This window comes from Erythrolamprus reginae (genome assembly GCF_031021105.1).
Source record: "Erythrolamprus reginae isolate rEryReg1 chromosome 13 unlocalized genomic scaffold, rEryReg1.hap1 SUPER_13_unloc_18, whole genome shotgun sequence".
Taxonomy (NCBI): domain Eukaryota; kingdom Metazoa; phylum Chordata; class Lepidosauria; order Squamata; family Dipsadidae; genus Erythrolamprus; species Erythrolamprus reginae.
The window spans coordinates 117,905-136,592 of NW_027248445.1; the positions used below are offsets into that span (position 1 = coordinate 117,905).

The 18,688-nt window shown below is 43.6% G+C and overlaps 1 protein-coding gene across 1 annotated transcript; it reads left to right on the plus strand.

The window, feature by feature from the left end:
* The first annotated feature begins 1,039 nt into the window (after nucleotides 1-1,039).
* LOC139155155 (vomeronasal type-2 receptor 26-like) lies at nucleotides 1,040-14,444 on the plus strand. Its single transcript, XM_070730238.1, has 4 exons — nucleotides 1,040-1,444; nucleotides 9,198-9,410; nucleotides 10,000-10,126; nucleotides 12,918-14,444. Exons 1-4 carry the CDS (start codon nucleotides 1,250-1,252, stop codon nucleotides 13,826-13,828), a joined length of 1,446 nt encoding a protein of 481 aa, XP_070586339.1. The 5' UTR covers nucleotides 1,040-1,249; the 3' UTR covers nucleotides 13,829-14,444.
* The last annotated feature ends 4,244 nt before the right edge of the window (nucleotides 14,445-18,688 follow it).

The window sequence follows — 18,688 nt, forward strand, 5'->3', positions numbered from 1 at the left end:
CCTCAGAGAGAAATCTCTAGCAGAGCCAACCCCATCACGGCCTCTGAGGTCTTGTGGTCAGTAAAAGGACTCCAGCTGCTGCCCTCACAGTTGTATTGGGAATTTATACAATTTCTGCTATGTCTAAATTCAGAAAATATGGATATCGGCATAAATTCTAGTCTACGAAAACTGACAGGCTCCGAAAAGAGACAAAATTTCAATGAAAGAGAAATCTTGGATTATACAACTGACAAATCGTATTAGGAACTGAGGTCTCCCTGTTCCTTGTATAATTGGAGAAGAAGCTAAAAAAAGTCATCCAGAAAAAATCTGGGATACAGAAACAGAAAAAGATGCACCAATCCTCAAAAATTATAATAGTCCCTTTATTGGAATATAATACTTCAGTCAGCATTTCAATGTGTTAATCTAATTATTGTAAAGGTGGTACAGTAATATTATTCACAATGTTTATAGTTTTTAAAATTTATTCTTTTTCATTTTTATTATACAATCTTGATAAAATTCTGTCTTTAATATTTCAAACAATGTCTAACTACAAATTGTTCTAATACATTCATGAGTAGCAGGTTGGATTTATTAAAATCTAATATTTTGAATTTGATCGGACCCCAAATATGACACCGCATTTTCATTGCTTTTTCAGATCAAATATGGAATTGCTTCAGAGGCTCTGAGTGATAAAAGCAAATGTCCCTTTTTCCACCAGACGCTCCAGAAAGAAGGGATCCAGTACCCAACCATTGTCCAACTGCTCCTCCATTTCAGATGGACCCTGATTGGCCTCTTTGCTTCAGACACCGAGAAGGGAGAGAATTTCATGAGGACTTTCCCTCCTGTGCTTGTCAAGAATGGAATTTGTGTGGTTCTATCACAACAATTCTCACCAACAGGATATACAGCCTATCTCAGGGATGCCCTCTCTAAATGGAGACAAGTCAATGTCTATGTTCACTTAATGGAATATGAGTCCCTTTGGAGCAGAATTCTTCCTTTCCATTTAACATTTCTGCGCTTGCCGGGACTCATTGAAGAAAAAGTCTGGATCCTCACAACTTTTACAGACTATAGAATAAGCAAGTACAGACTTCTCAAATACATCCACAGTATTTTGCAGTTTGGTTATGTGGCCAAAGAAAGACCAGAAGATGAAGCCTTTGAACCTCATTTCTTTGTGGAACTAAACTTTCAAGATCTTTATTTTCTCTGTTCTCTTTCAAAGAACGTCTTTTCTGTCAAAGGCCGCATGAGATGCACCCAGAAAGCCCCACTGGAGACCCAGGAGAAAAGGAACAGAAGATGGTTCTCAAATAACTATGACTTTTACAGCCTCCTGAAGACTCTGGCCCATGTCTTGAATGCCGCCTATTCCTCCAGATCGAGGAGGAGAAGGACGGAGGGAGAAAAGAGGTCGGGGTCTCCAAGGCTGCAGCCGTGGCAGGTAGGGGGTCCCGATAGGGATCCATGAATCTCAGATCCTTTGGAGGAGGAATCCCGAGGAGAAGGAGGGGAACCACCTCAACAGATCTGCCCCATTTAATTACTCAGGGAATAATGGTTCCAAATCTGTATGTGTGTGTGTTTCCCAAGTATTTTACTACCACTCTGTGGGTGTGGCTTATTTTGTGGCTGTGGCTTGATGGTCATGTGGGAGTGGCTTACTAGCCATGTGACCAGGTGGGGGGGGTGGCTTCATGGTCATGTGATTCAGCAGGCGATGCTTGGTGGTCATGTCATGGAACAATTAAAAATAATAGGATTTTTTCTTTCTTTTTCTTTCTTTTTCTTCCTTGTTTCCTTCCTTTCTTCCTCCCTCCTTTCTTTTCCTAACTCCCACCCACCCATCCAACTTCCTCCATCCATCCATCCTTCCTTCCTCTCTTTCTCTTCTTTCTTTCTTTTTTTCTTTCCCTCACTCCCGCCTACCCACCCAACTTTCCTCTTCCTCCCTCCCTCCCTCCCTTTCTTCCACCCTCCCTCCCTCCTTTCTTTTTTCTTTTTTTATCTTTCTCTCCCCTCTTTCTTTCTTTCCCTCCTTCTTTCCCACCCACCCACCCACACAAACATCCTCCTCAGTTCTTCCTTCCTTCCTCCTCTCTCTTTCTCTCCCCTCTCTTTCTTTCTTTCCCTCCTATGCTCCCACCAACCCAAACCCCAAACCTCCTCAGTTCTTCCTCCCTCCCTCCTTTCTATTTCTTTCTTTTTTCCTCCCTCCCACTCAATCTTCCTTCTCACTCTTTTCTTCCTTGCTTCCTACCTCCCTCTTTCTTTCTTTCTCTTTCTCTCCCCCTCTCTCTCTTTCTTTCACTCCATTCCTTCCACCCACCCAACTTCTCCTCCCTCCCTCCAATCCCTCCCCCTTTCTTTCTTTCTCTTTCATTCATTCTTTCTTTATCTTTCCCTCCCCCTTTCTTTCTTTCCCTCCTTCTTTCCCAAACACCCACCCACACAAACTTCCTCCTCAGTCCTTCCTTCCTCCTCTTTCTCCCCCTCTCTCTCTTTCTCTCCCCCTCTTTCTTTCTTTCCCTCCCATGCTCCCACCAAGCCAAACACCCAAACCTCCTCAATTCTTCCTCCCTCTCTCCTCACTTTTTTCTTTCTTTTCCTCCCTCCCTCCCACTCAATCTTCCTTCTCACACTTTCCTTCCTTGCTTCCTCCCTCCCTCTTTCTTTCTCTCCATTCCTGCCACCCACTGACTCAACTTCTCCTTCCTTCCTTCTTCTTTCCCTCCTTTCCTGCCTCCTTCCCCCTCCCTCCCTCTCTTTCTCTCCCTCTATTCCTTCCTTCATCTTTCTCTCCCCCTCTTTCTTTCTTTCCCTCCCTCACTACCACCCATCCAAACTTCCTCCTCACTCTCCGCCCTCCCCTCCCTCCCTCCCCTTTCTTTCTTTCTTTCTTTCTTTCTTTCTCTTTCTCTTTCACTCCCCCCTCTTTCTTTCTTTCCCTCCTTCTGCACGTGCTCAGAAAAAGAAAAAAAATAAAGAAATCCCCCCAAAATCAAAAAATATTCAGAAAACAAATTGGGGAAAAAATGCCAGCCCCCAGGAACCGGTACCAGGCCAGGGACCATCATGAGTGGGCCAAAAAACAGAAGGAAAAACATTTAAATTTATTTTTTTAAAGCCACCAAAAACAAAATGGTGACACATGTAAAGTGCTGAAAACCTGGCTTGTGTGCATGCACAGAAGATGAAAAAAATAAGGAAATCCCAAAATCAAAAAGGCATTCAAAACAATTTGGGGGGAAATGGCAGCCCCTGGGGACCAGTACGAGGCCAGTACGAGGCTCCCGTTGTGTCTGGACTGGACTGGACCGGTAGGAACCTGCCCCTGTTCCAAAGACTAAATACCATGGCATTTCGATATTAAACACTGTTAATTTGAAAATGCTGTATAGGTTTGTGATTAGCATTGTGGAATTTGACCTTTATGAATTTGGAGGAGGCCCTGAGACCATCTAGCCCAACCCCTCCTCTCTGCAGCCATCCCAGTTAAAGCTTCTCTGACTGATGGCGGCTCCATCTTTGCATTCAGAGAATCCACGAAGGGGAGACTGAACTTCTCTGCTTTCCTGGCTCAGATCTAAAAGAGCTCATCCTTTTAGGATATTTCTCTCTCTCGTTCAGCTAAAGTCTCCTCTCCTGTAACTGAGTTCATTTTTCCATGTCTGACACCCTGGAGTAACAGTGAGCAGATCTTAGGCTGGTGTGTGACATGTGTCAGTGATCGGAAGAGGGCTGCATCCTCCCCTCCTCAATCGAGAGATGGTGTCAGTTGGACAAGGGGCTCCCAGACTCCTCCTGATCTTCAGCTCTCCTCCTTCTTCTCTTTCCTCAAGGCTACGAGCGGCTCCTTTGATCTCTTCCTTGCCTTACCGTATTTTTCAAAGTATAAGGTGCACTCTCCCCCACCCGGGGCGGATTCCCATTCTGCACACACACAAGCAAAATTTCATTGGGACTCATACGCACATCTCAACTTATGCTACCAATGTGCCACCCTTTTCCATACTGGTAGCAACCCAATATTGCTCCACCCCAAAAAGAGGGTGAAAATTTGGGTCCATCTTACACACCCAATGTAGACCCACCCACTCACCCACCCACCGGCCCCCAACCTTTGGCCTCTGCCTCCCAGCAATTTGCCTCTTTGCAGCAAACGGTAAAAAGCCTGTTTCAGTTTCAGCACAGCCTGATGAACACAAGCATCCACTCGATCATCAGGAACAATGGCTGGAAGCTGACCAAGGGGAGATTCAACATGGAGATAAGAAGGAACCTCCTGACGGTCAGAGCGATCAACCAATGGAACAATCTACCAGCGGACATTGTGAACTCCAACACTCTGGACATTTTTAAGAGAAGATTGAACTGCCACTTGACTGGTGTTCCTGCTTGGGCACAGGGTTGAACTCAATGGCCTTCATGGTCCCTTTCAACTCTATCAATCAATCAATCAATCAATTAATTAATCAGCTGTTTCAGGCTGAGAGATTCACATTGCTGCCTCCGTGTGCCCCAGTTTCCACCCATTCTGATCCCCACCACCCAGAAAACAGAGCGTGTAGAGGCGGCCATAGCCTATGGCACTCCTTGCAGCCTGAAACAGCTGATGAGACCTATCCAACCAACAATTCTCTGCTTGTGCTAATCAGGCTGTGCTGAAGGTAAAATGGTCTGTTTGCTGCAAGGAGGCAAATTTCTGGGAGGCAGATTTTTCCCCCTTGTTTTCCTCTCCCCAAAATTAGGTGCTTCTGATAATCCAGAGCGTCTTATACTCTGAAAAATAATAATAACAACAACAACAACAACAGCAACAATAATAATAATAATGACAACAACAACAACAACAACAATAATAATAATAATAATAATAATTTATTAGATTTATATGCCGCCCCTCTCCGCAGATTGGGAAATACTGTATTTGTCCTTCCCTGAACTTGATGTAGATTTTTTGCAAATTCTTCTCCAAGCTTGGTGCCTAGAAGCGGACTTGGTCCTTGAGTTGATGTCTCCCCAAGCCAGAACATTCACTTCCTGAGATTCTTATGGCTGCCTTTGCCTCCTTTCCAAGAACATCTCCCTGCTGATTCATGTTCTGTTTCCAGTTAACTAAGATTTTAAGGTCATTTTCACAAACATGCATATCAAGTTTGGTGTCCCTCATCTTTCTTCCAGTCCACCATTAATGTTCTTATATGAGACTCTATTGTTAGTCAAGTCCTATGTGCTAAAAAAAACCCTAGATGGTTTTTTTTGCTGCTTTTTACTCCTGCACCCTTCTCTCTGTGGAAATCATGCATATTTTTTCTGCAAACTTGATATTCCACTCATTAAATTTTATCTTTTTTAAAAAGGTAAAAAAACAAGCTTCCAAAAATTGAACTATTACAAAGACAAAACAAAAGTAGATGAAACATATTTTAAAAAGTGTACAGTATATTTAAAAACAGACAAATCCACATACACATACTGTATATTGTCCCACAGTTGAATACTATAACAGGGGTCCTCAAACATAGGTGGGCGATTCACAGTCCTTCAGATGGCTGGGGGGCAGGACCAGGTGGGTGGTCATGTGACTGGGTGGGCGTGGCCAATGTAACAGTCCCATTTTTTTTCTCTTTCTCTTTCCTGAGCTGCTACTTGCTCACCCCGAGGAATCTATTTACTTAATAAGTCTTCGGAGAGGGACAGCATACAAATGTAATAAATTATTATTATTATTATTATTATTAATAATAATAATAATACCCACCCCCAAAGGGAAAAAGAGCACAAACTTTCTTGCCACTTGCCTAACTTTATTACAAAAGCAGCTTCAGGCTCTTTAAAAAAGGCCATTAAGAATGAAAGAAACAGGATTTCCTTCAACATAACTCCTGATCACAGAGCACAGAAGTCCTGAGAGGCTGAGAGAAGCTGTCAATCAAGCCCTCCCTTCTCCTCTCTAGGGGCCCATGTGGGTCCTTCCCCTTCAGTTCCAGCCCAAGGCTTCTGGCTTTGCAGAGCTGTGAGTGCCTGACAGCAGGGGAGGGGGCCAGGGGAGGGAGGGGAGAACAGCCTCCTTCTTTTAGTTATTTGGGATTTAAAGCCAGAAGGAGACTTCAGACTGATTTGCTTCTTGCCACACTTGTGCATATGTATCCACACACAGGAAAGCTACCAAAATTGTCCAGCAACTAACTGGGTGGATGTATTTTATATATGGCAAGAACCAAAGCAGTGGGTGAATTTTCCTTCAGGCCTTACACTGTGGTTGCACTTGAATGAGTGTTAGCCAACTTCAGCTGATTTTGAAAAAGCTAGGAGACATGGAGACATGTCCCCCACCCACCCACTTTGAAAGGGCTACTTTTCAAAGCAGCCCCTCCCCTACTCATCCACCGGCAGCAGCTGTGTCATCAGAAGGGCAGATCAACCAGTGACAGAAGCGCCACTGGAGTAGATGCTGGTGGGAAGATAAGGCCAATGGTGAGGGGTGGGGCAAGGGGCGGGGCTTAAATCTACCACTCTGTGCATGGGATACTTTGCATTGGTGGGCCATATCTAGTCCACGAACCCTAGTTTGAGGATCCCTGTATTAGAACATAGAATAACAGAGTTGGAAGGGACCTTGGAGGTCTTCTAGTCAACCCCCTGCCTAGGCAAGAAACCCTACACCACTTCAGTCAAATGGTTATCCAACATCTTTAGAACTTCCGGTGTGGTCCCTGTGCATAAGACACACCAAGATTTCAAAGAGGTAAATAAGAAAAAATGGTTTTGCCTTCCCTCAGCCCCCAGGATCACTTTGCAGACCTCACAAACCATCTACTCACCAGTTTTTACATGGAGCTGGTCTCAGGGAGGCCAAAAATGGCTGTATTCAGTGTATAACATGCAGGGCCGCCATCAGGAATTTTGGGGCCCCATACAGCCTAAGTGTCTGCCCCCCCCCCCCGCCATTTTAAAACTATTTTAAGTTGCCAAGCCACTCCATCCCCTGGGGATCATTTCCCACTTCACGCCAAGCGAGGCGGTCCCATAGGCCAGTGTTTCCCAACCTTGGCAACTTGAAGATATCTGGACTTCAACTCCCAGAATTCCCCAGCCAGCAAACGCGAGGAGCTGGAAAGGACGAGGGGAGAGAAAAAGCAGGGTACCAGCAGTCAGGCGGGTGTCTTGAGGGGGCACTCCCATCTGGAAGGAAGGGAAGAAAGGCGAGGGCGAGCTATGAAGGAAGGAGGGAGGGAGGAATGGTAAAAGGGGCGATCAAGAGAGGAATGGGTGAATGAATGGACGGAGGGTGGGAAGGAAGGAAGGAAAGAAGGAAGGGACAGGAACAGAGGAAGGGTGCAAAGGAAGCAAGGAAAGGTGTGAAAGGGGAGAGTAAGAGAGGAAGGAGTGAAAGAAGGGAATGAGGGAGGAAAGAAAAGGAAAGCAAGAAATGGAGGGAGGAAAGGAAGGAAGGAAGGAAAGAAAGAAAGAAAGAAAGAAAGGGAGAAGGGACAGGAACAGAGGAAGGAAGCAAGGAAACTTATGAAAGGGGAGAGTAAGAGAGGAAGGACTGAAGGGAGGGAGGGAGGGAAGAAGGTAGGAAGGAGAAAGAAAAGAAGAAATAGAGGAAGGGAAGGTAAAAGAGAGAAAGAAAAAGAGCAAGAAAGAAAGAAAGAGAGAAAGAAAGAAAATGAAAGAAATAAAAATAGAGAGGGGGAATGAAAGAAATGGAAGGAGGGAAGGAAGGATAGAAAGCAAGAGAAAGAAAGAAAGCAAGAGAAAGAAAAAAGAATGAGAGAGCAAGAGAGAAAAAGAAAGAAAGAGAGAAAGAAAGAAAGAAAGAAAGAAAGAAAGGCAACTTCAAAGAAAGGCTCACTGAGCATCTCTCTCTGTCTCTTTCTATCCCTCTTTCTTTCTTTCTCTTCCTTTCTCTCTCTCCTCTTCCTTTATCTCCTCTCTCTCTCCCTCTTTCTCTCCCCCCTCTCTCCCCCTTTCCCTCTCTCTTTCTCTCTCTCCCTCTCTTGCTATCTCTCCCCCCTCTCCCTCTCTCTTTCTCCCTCTCCCTCTCTTTCTCTCTCTTCTCACTTTCTCTCTCTTGTTTTCTTTCTGTCTCTTTTGTTTTTTCTCTCTCTCACTCTTTCTCTCTTGTTTTCTTTCTCACGCTCTTTCTCTCTCTTGTTCTCTCTCTCTTGCTATCTCTTTCTCCCCCCCTTTCTCTCTCTCTCTCTCTTTCTCACTTTCTCTCTATCTTGCTGTCTGTTGCTCTCACTCACTCTCATTCTCTCTCCGTTCTTCTCAGCGGTGACGCGCGCACGCCCTGCCCGCCTCACCTTTGCCGAGAGCACTTTCGTCCCGGGCTCTCAGCAACGGGGTTGCAGGAGAGACGAAGCAGGCGTTCTCTCAGTGGAGGCCGGCGAAGGTGATATTCAATGTCGGGGGCGCACGGGCGGTTGCGCGCGCTCCCTATCTCCCTGCTAGCCCACTCGGAATATTCAAAATAAGAAAAACCTTCGCCGGCAAAGGCCTCAGTGTATAAAATGTACCACCATTTCCACCATCTTTTTGGGGGGAGAGGAAATGTGTCTTATAGTCTAAAAATATGGTATTTAGGAAGTGTAATGGTATCTGTGAGTGACTTTAGGGATGAGGAGAAGAGAGGCTGCCTAGGGAAGGATCAGATCAGAGGGGAGAATCCTGCAGCTGCATAATGGGAGAGAAGGAAACTCAGAAAGGATCTTTGATAACTTTTCAGGCCGAGAAAAGAGTTGGTGGGAGATTTGTTCTTTCAAATTTGCAACATTGGGTTAATGTTGCATTTTGATCAAGTAGAATTAGCACATCTTGAGGGGTTTGCCATCAAGAAGACAAAGGAGATGACACCTTTCTTCTTGATACACCCCCATGCTTTCTGGGAATCTACCTGTGGTTTCTAAAGAGTTTATGAATCATCCTTTCCCCCCTATCTATTCCTTTTATTTCTCATCTGCTCTAGAATGTTCCCTATAATTGACCAATTGTGTCAATTATATTTTCTCTATATTTTGTCAATATATGATTGACAAATTTTTCTCAAAATTTTTCATTCATTTTTGAAGATAGTGGCAGTATTATTCAACCATATTTGGAAATTAGACAATTGTAGAAGAAAGATTCAATGTGGGATAAGAATCAATGTTTTCTCTATTTCAAATTACTGGATGTTCCCATTCTAGTTTCATCCCTTTCTGGAGAAGAATGAATTTTGGAATATTTCTGAGAATAAACTGTACTTGGACCAAAATGGAGAGATAAAAGCAGATTTTTCCATTAAAAGTGACTTTGTTCTCCCCAATGGGCATTTCAAGAGAGAGACTCTGGCGTATTTTGAAAGACAGAGACTTTCTATCAACCAAGATGCTCTTCCACGGCTAAAGTTGCTCAATAAGGTGAGAGAAATTTTGCTGTCTTTTCTCTGTTTCCCAAAGCCTGAGGTTCCATTTCAAGTGGGGAAAACCTAGAGTCTGCAGGGTGGTTGGTCTTCCATGCCAGTTGGTGTCATTTAATGGAAGTTCTTCAATAGACAGCAACTAAATGGAGAATTTTTGCCATGTTTTATGGAAAACTTTTGAGATCTTACTGGTCAGAGGTTTCTTTCCTCATCACAGTTTTATTCTACATTTAAAAAATACTAAATGAAATAAAAGTTTTCTAAACCTTTTAGTGTAAACTTTATTCTCAGATTTAATATGAATATATCCTCATACTTAAATCTTTTTTCTGCAATCCCATCCCATCGGACTTTATTAAATAGAAAAGTACTTTATGGTAATGTTAAATTCCAAAACCAAAAGGGATGAATTAAATGAAGAATCTGCCCGTTGTTATACCTCCTGCATCTGTTTAGAAGAGGTCAGAGATTTCATATTAACCTCAATGAAGACCAGAGGCTAATGGTCTCCTGCCATTTTTACCTACATTTTCTATAGATGGAGAGTCCTAACGTATTTTCTAACACATTCTCTTTTTTCCCCTCAGTCCCTGCCTGAGTCCCAATGTGTGGAAAGTTGTCATCCTGGATTTGTCAAGAGGACTCGAGAAGGAGAGCCAGTTTGCTGCTACGACTGTGTTCCTTGTCCAGAGGGGACCTTCTCCACTCAGGAAGGTGGGTGACAATGAGGAAAATGGGAGGCTTGGTGGAACTGGATCCATCCAGTACATTTTCATGAAAGTGCAAATTAAAAGGCAGATTGGAGCAAACCTGTTTTTTTTCTTTATTTGTAACCTGCATAATTTCTTATCTAAAAGGAAGTAAATTAAAAAGACTTTGTGTTGTGGTTGGCTCTGGCCCAGCTCCTGCCCCAGGGAATGTGGAGGTGGATGCAGGGGAAACTTCAACATGTCATAGGCCTGTTTTATTGCCGACAGAGTCAGTTCAGAGTTCAGTTTCCTTGGATGAAGAAGAAGGTGGGAGTGACTTGGAAGAGGGGGGCTTGGTACATAGCCCAGGCAGTCAATCTCCATTATCTTCGGTCGATTCGGATGCAGAAGTCTTGGACCCACGCAGGCGCAGAGTTATGCAGAGAAGAGACCAATTGAGAACATATTACAGGAGATAAGAGAGGCCACCTGTGTTTGGGTGGGGCTCCAGTAATTAGTGCTGCTGCTATAAATAGCAGCGTGTGGGTTTGGCCATTGTGGAAGATTATCTGATCGCAGTTTTTCAGGACCGTCCCTTGACTTTGTTTGTTGATTTTTCACGACTTTGAAACCAAAGCAGAGAAAAGTGTGTGGGTGCTTCACTTCATGGAAGAAGAAGGGGTGTGACATTTCTTCACAGCTGCTAGCTAAGTACTTAAGGACTGATTAAGGGACTTGTACAAACTACCAGGTTGTTTTAGGACGAGTGCTCTTTGCAATACAAAAAGTTTATTTAGTTTATTTAGAATTTTGTGATAAAGAACATTGTTTTGAATTTTCAAACGTGTGTGTGTTTGAAATTTGTACCCTTGAATTTTCGGGAGGCTCATACCAGAGAGCCCGGCAGAACACTTTGAAGGAGGGCTGAGAAGAGATGGAAGGAAGGGGTGGAAGACTGAGCAAGCTTTACTAACAGCAGAGGAAATATCTCTTCTGCTTTTTAGTTTGGAGAAGTGCTGCTAAGTTTACTTTCTGGGAACATCTGAGATCTTTGAAACTTGATGAATTCTTTCAGGTCTACCTTCTGAAAGACCTGGGAATTCACTGTCGACCATGTGGTGTTCTGGATAGTTTTGGGGGGAATTCATTACAGAAATATTCTGCCCGTCATATCAATCCATTGATCAATGAAAATAGAGCTGGAAGGGACCTTGGAGGTCTTCTAGTCCAGCCCCCTGCTCAAATAGGAGAACCTATACCAGTGATGGAAAACCCTATTTGGACCGGGACTCACTACTCACAGTCACTCATGCCCTCATCACCTCGAGGTTCGACTACTGTAATGCTCTCTACATGGGGCTACCTTTGAAAAGTGTTCGGAAACTTCAGATCGTGCAAAATGCAGCTGCGAGAGCAGTCATGGGCTTACCTAGGTATGCCCATGTTTCACCATCACTCCGCAGTCTGCATTGGCTGCCGATCAGTTTCCGGTCACAATTCAAAGTGTTGGTTATGACCTTTAAAGCCCTTAATGGCATTGGACCAGAATATCTCCGGGACCGCCTCCTGCCACACGAATCCCAGCGACCGATTAGGTCCCACAGAGTGGGCCTACTCCGGGTCCCGTCAACTAAACAATGTCGGTTGGCGGGCCCCAGGGGAAGAGCCTTCTCTGTGGCAGCACCGGCCCTCTGGAACCAACTCCCCCCGGAGATTAGAACTGCCCCTACTCTTCCTGCCTTCCGTAAACTCCTTAAAACCCACCTCTGCCGTCAGGCATGGGGGAACTGAAACATCTCCCCCGGGCACGTTTAACTTATGCATGGTGTGTCTGTGTGTGTGTCTGTTAGTATCTGGGTTTTTTTTAAATATTTAAATATATTAAATCTGTCTGATTACTATGATTTGTTTTACATGCTGTGAGCCGCCCCGAGTCTTCGGAGAGGGGCGGCATACAAATCCAAGTAATAAATAAATAAAATAAATAAATAAATTTTGACATCGAGTGCCCAAACCAGACCATGCAGATACACATTGGAAACTCAAAGACTAGCTAGCCAGCGTAAACATGCCTTTTTTGGCCATTTTTGGGGTCATTTTCTGGCTGTTTCTGGCTGTTTTTCAGGTCATTTTTGGCCCGAAAAACGGCATGAAAACTATCTTTCTTCTGGCTGTTTTCTGGACCATTTTCCAGGCTGTTTTCAGGCTGTTCCTCAGTGCTCCACTGCCTGCACTGGAAATCAGAACATCAGGTGGCAAGGGCACACATTACAAGAGTCAGGGCTCTGTGTGACACCTCTGGCACCCATGCCGTAGTTTGCCATCATGGATCTATATCATTTCAGACAAGTGATTGTGCCATATCTTCTTTAAAACCTCCAATATTGAAGAACACAAAACCTCTGGAGGGCAGCTGTTCCACTGGTTAATTGTTCTCACTGTTAGGACGTTTCTCCTTAATTGCATATTGCTTCCAGATGTTATAGGATACTCTTGTCATCCTCCAAGTCCCTTTAACTGCCATGGGGCAGGACTCAGGATGTTTGGCTAAAAGATTATATCATTCATTTTTAACCTCTAATAATGTAGGTTCCTATGAAGATTCTACACACTACACAGAAAATAATTAATATCGTATGAGTCCCCTCAACTTCATATACCTAGCTACATTTTTAAAAATACCCTTCTTAGCTCTTTATAATGAAATAGTTCAGAAATACTTATTGGAAAATGTTCCTGGAATTAGGTGTTGTCCAAAAAAATATTTATTGTAATGTAAAAAATCTATAAAAGAAATATTGCTTTTTATTTTTTAGATACTAAAAAATGCACCAAGTGTCCAGATGATAAATATCCTAATGAGCGCAGAGTCCAATGTATCCCCAAAGTTATAACCTTCCTGTCTTATGAAGACTTTCTGGGCATCATTCTGGCCTCTTTTGCCCTACTGTTGTTCTTAATCACAGACCTTGTTTTAATCATCTTCATTAAATACCGAGAAACCCCCATTGTCAAAGCCAACAACAGGGACCTCTCCTACATCCTCCTGGTCTCCCTCCTGCTTTGCTTCTTGTCTTCTTCTCTCTTCATTGGTCAACCAAGGAAAGCCACCTGCCTTCTCCGACAAATGGTCTTCAGCATCATCTTCTCAGTTGCGGTTTCTTCTCTCTTGGCCAAAACCATCACGGTGGTGCTGGCTTTTCTGGCCACAAAACCAGGAAACCAAATGAAGAGATGGTTGGGGAAGAGCTTGGCCAACTCCATCATCCTTTCTTCTTCTGCTGTCCAAATTGTCATCTGCTCCATCTGGTTGGCAGTTTCTCCCCCCTTCCCTGAATCTGATCTCCACTCCCAGCATGGAGAGATCATCCTGCAATGCAACGAAGGGGCTGTTGTCATGTTCTACGTCACCCTCAGCTACATGGGCTTCCTGGCTGCCATCTGCTTCACGGTGGCTTTCCTGGCAAGGAATCTTCCTGGGGCCTTCAATGAAGCCAAGCTGATCACCTTCAGCATGCTGGTCTTCTGCAGTGTCTGGGTGACTTTTGTGCCCACCTACCTGAGCACCAAAGGGAAATACATGGTGGCTGTTCAGATCTTTTCCATCCTGGCCTCCAGTGCTGGTCTTCTGGGCTGCATCTTCATCCCTAAGTGCTACATTATCCTTCTAAGGCCAGACCTGAACACAAAGGAGCATCTCACAGCCAGAACAAATGTAAAAACATGATATATAACACCATTGTGATATTGGAAAAATTGTTAATGTGATGTTCATTTGATTTCCATTTAGATAGTATGCAGGAGTCAAAGAAAAACATATCTATATGTTTCAAAGTGGGAAATTGTTGAACAATTCGAATTCTTGCAGCTCCGTCCCCTTTCAATAAATCTTGCTCTGTAAAATTCAGAGGAATTCAGCTGTTCAGCAACAGCTACTGAATGTGAAAGCTTATAGAAAAAAATGTGGGCACTTGTTACTATTGACAACAGCTAAAAGTGTTTGTGAGAGAGAATGAGTAGGAAAAGAGATCAGGATGAAGCTGTTGGCACCAAGTGCCAGCCTGGTTGCCTGATCCTCTCCATGAAAATGCCAGAATTGTGTGAAATTCCAGGTTTGATCAGTTCTCAGCTTGGAAAGGAAATCTTGATTCCTCTTATATAATTCTTTCCTTTTAAAAAGGTTTTTTTATTTTATATAATTCTTCCATGATTTCCTGATAAAACCTCCATTGCAGAAAGTGTTCAGCAGAACAGCTCTTTGGGATTTCAGTTTGAGATTCTTATTTTTATGTTTCTGTACTTTGCACCAAAATAAAAAAAAAATAAAGTAAATTTTAAAAAAAGTTTTGTAATTAATTTTCCACTTTTTTTCTTTCAAGCAGAGAAATAAAATAGCAGTTTTCAGATCCTTCAATTTTTCACTCTACAATATCTGCCTAAAGCATTTTCTCTGCTCCTCTTCCAAGCTTGTCTTGTTGGTGAAGGACAGGAGAAGATTTCCAGAGAAAGGAGACCTTGAGACTCTCCCCAGGAGGAGGTTGAAGGGATTCTCTCTAAAAGTAGGTCACAAAAATTAAATGCTGCATAATATTCATCCAGGTCCAAGAAGGGGTTGAATAAGGGGGGGAACCAGGGGGGGGATTCAAGTAATTTAACAACCTGTTCTCTGCCCTAATGATTTCTTCCAACAACCAGTTTGCCAAACTGCTCAGAAAGTTAACAACCAGTTCTTCTGAGTTGGTGTGATCTGGCTGAATCTCACCACTGATGGGAACATATAGATTTATGGAAGAGGCTCCCATGGAAACTGTTCTGCTCTCCAACCACACAGATTTCTGATCAATTGGGAATCAATGTTTAGGTCTCAAAATGGCTCTGAATAGCGAATGGAAACCATTTGCAACGTCCATTTTAAGGAGATAAGAAAAGCTGTGATGGATCAGATGAAGGTCAGTCTAAGATGCACAGTGACCACACAAATGCCTCTGGTTCTCCCACAAGCAGAAGGTGGAGACCTATGGCTTTTCTCAACATGGAACAGGCATTTCCCCTCGATTTCACTTTCCTCCCTCTCACCACACAGGATTGGACACCAAGACATCTTACATAATAGGAATCCCCAATTCTGGTATTCCACATCAATCTAATAAATTATTTGCAAGTTTCATACTCCCAATCAAAAAGCACTTAGGTGGGAATGGAACTCAGGCGTCTCCTGGTGATTGGCCCAAAGTCATCCAGGATGTTGACATGCTAAGGGAGGATTAGAACTCTGAGCCACATGATTTCCATGCCTAAGTGAGGATTAGAGTCTGCGGAGAGGGACGGCATACAAATCCAATAAATAAATAAAATCAAGGTAGACTTTGGCTGAATTGGAAAACATAGAGTGAAAACGCACAAACTTTTCAATATGTACCAAGCTTTACATCCACAATATGACATTGGCAAGTTGTACTTGCTAAGAAAAATAGGAGGCAGAGGGCTCTTGCAAATCCATCAAACTGTAGAAGAAGAAAAACGAAGTTTGAATGATTATGTGAACCAAAGTACAGAAAAAATACTGCAAGCTGTGAAAACAGAGAACATTATAAAAACAACAGAAACAAAGGCAGAATATATGGAAAAACTGCTGGTTGTCAGATTAAATAGATGGAAAACCAAAGCTTTGCATGGACAACACTTGAAAAACATTGAAGGAAAATGTGATGACAACCTTACATGGGAATGGCTTAAGTTGGGAACCATCAAGTAAGAAACAGAAGGTTTAATATTCGCTGCTCAAGAACTTGCCATGAAGGAAAAGATACAGAAATCCACTGACAATCCAAACTGCCCAGTTTGCAATGACAAAGTTGAAATGGTTTCACACTTAATATGTGACTGCAGCAATATCATCCAAACTGATTAAGTAAGAAAGATTAGAAGTAACATGAGAAAATATTATTTTACTGAAAGAGTAGTAGATGCTTGGAACAAACTTCCAGCAGACGTGATTGGTAAATCCACAGGAACTGAATTTAAACATGCCTGGGATAAACATATATCCATCCTAAGATAAAATACAGGAAATAGTATAAGGGCAGACTCAATGTCGGATGGATAGCTGGCGGAGAGGGGCGGCATACAAGTCTAATGAATTGAATTGAATTGAATTAATGAGTAAAAGGAATAATAATGATAATAATGATGATAATGATTAATAATAATAATGATTAATAATAACAATGATTAATAATAATAATAATAATAATAATAATAATAATAATAACAACATGTTTCCCTTATAATAAGACATATTCTGATAAATGGGACAGGATATTTCAGGACATGTGTTGAAATAAGGCCTCCCCCAAATAGGCCCCTTTCCCCAACAACCTGCATGAATCCCCTGCCCCATCTGCCACCCTCAAATTGTGCCGGAACATCTTACCAGAGTCTGGCAGCTCTCTGCTTTTCTTTCTCGGCCGGTCTTTGCTGCCACTCAGGAGAAGGAGAGAGAGGGGAGGGGCTGCGAGAGAGCCCATGTCTCATGTTCTTCTCTTCCTGGTGGTGGCAGTGCATCCAGCTCCCCGAATCTGGTCTGCCGATCTCGGCCGGTGAAAGGGAGGGACAGGTGGGGAGGGGAGGGACAGCGGAGAAAGGAGACGCAAGGAATCTTTCTCTCTTCCAAGCTCTGCCAGAAATGAGCCTTCATGAGACTCATGGCACCTGCGCAGCCTCTTGGGCTGAAAGGGGAGAAAGATTTCTTGCATGCAGCCAAAAGGTTCCTTGTCCTGGTGCTGCGTCTCACCTGCGCTCTCCCCACCACCACCACCCGAAAGGTTTGCTCGCTGGTTGCTTCTGCTGCTGCGCCCGGCTAGAAGTTTGGCTGTCAGCTCAGCTTTGGTCGCCGGTTGCTTCTGCTCGGTGGGGATGGCTGAGGTGCTGCAGGTGTTGCTGCTGCCTTTGTTGCCACTGTGTATAAACATAAAAACATAGAAGATTGACGGCAGAAAAAGACCTCATGGTCCATCTAGTCTGCCCTTATACTATTTCCTGTATTTTATCTTAGGATGGATCTATGTTTATCCCAGGCATGTTTAAATTCAGTTACTGTGGATTTACCAACCACGTCTGCTGGAAGTTTGTTCCAAACATCTACTACTCTTTCAGTAAAATGATATTTTCTCACGTTGCTTTTGATCTTTCCCCCAACTAACCTCAGATTGTGCCCCCTTGTTCTTGTGTTCGCTTTCCTATTAAAAACACTTCCCTCCTGAACCTTATTTAACCCTTTGACATATTTAAATGTTTTGATCATGTCCCCCCTTTTCCTTCTGTCCTCCAGACTCTACAGATGGAGTTCATGAAGTCTTTCCTGATACGTTTTATGCTTAAGACCTTCCACCATTCTTGTAGCCCGTCTTTGGACCCGTTCAATTTTGTCAATATCTTTTTGTAGGTGAGGTCTCCAGAACTGAACACAGTATTCCAAATGTGGTCTCACCAGCACTCTATACAGCGGGATCACAATCTCTCTCTTCCTGATTGTTATACCTCTAGCTATGCAGTCAAGCATCCTACTTGCTTTCCCTACCGCCTGACTGCTCTGTTCACCCATTTGGAGACTGTCAGAAATCACTACCCTAAATCCTTCTCTTCTGAAGTTTTTGCTAACACAGAACTGCCAATACAATACTCAGATGGAGGATTCCTTTTCCCCAAATGGAGGCCCCACCTGGCCCCCTGCAGGGCAAGCTCAGCTTCAGGTAGGGAGCCCTGGCCATGGCTGAGTCAGCTCAGTTGTGACTGTCAGGGCTGCCCGGTGTCTCCCTGCTGGGCGCCTGGGAAGTGTAAGTGGGGCCTGTGGGAGGAAGGGAGGGCAGGCAAGGATCCTGTGAGTCTCCCCTCCCCAAGAAGAGTCTGGCTCCATCACCATCCCAAGATGGAGGGGCTTCCTGGGCAGGCTGGCGGGGGCTCCGGTCAGTCAGTGCTGTTAAGGAGTATGCAGAGTGACCTCTGACTGGTCCAAGGCAGAAGTACACAGAGGAAACTTGGAGTAGCAGATATCCAGCTGACAGCCCAGAGGTGATGATTCAGTCACACAATTCAGTTCCATTCATTGTATAAAATATTATTTATTTTTGCAACTATCTTAAGTCAAGAACAATGCTAGTCATACACAATTACACCAGTCAATAACTCTCAATGCATATACAATATTACAAGCTAACATGTCCAGCTTACAAATACATAAATCAGCATTTAAACACACAGTTCTACAGCAGAGTCACAAAGACAAACCACAAATAGCATTGAATAGCAGAGAATAGGAGAGGGAGGGAGGGAGAGAGAGTCAGACTTCTGGCTCCTCTTATGGCAATCTGTAACACTAGTTCTTAAAGCAACAGTATTCTATGACATGGAAGCCTACATTGTTGGTTTGTGTTATATATTAACCCAACTGGTTATGTGCATAGGACAAACCTGTGTTCAGATGAGGGAGATTGGAGCAGAAGGGAGCAGGGGGGAAAGGGGGGGGCTCCAATGATCGTCACCATAGAGTGGGAGGTGCACTCGTAGAGTGGCCACTGCCCTGGCTGGA

Excerpts from the sequence above, each read along its gene's own strand:
- LOC139155155 (XM_070730238.1), top strand. The coding sequence starts at position 1,250 with ATGAGATGCACCCAGAAAGCCCCACTGGAGACCCAGGAGAAAAGGAAC. Across the intron at positions 1,445-9,197 it reads CAAGGCTGCAGCCGTGGCAG|TTTCATCCCTTTCTGGAGAA; the intron begins GTAGGGGGTCCC and ends TTCCCATTCTAG. Across the intron at positions 9,411-9,999 it reads GGCTAAAGTTGCTCAATAAG|TCCCTGCCTGAGTCCCAATG; the intron begins GTGAGAGAAATT and ends TTTTCCCCTCAG.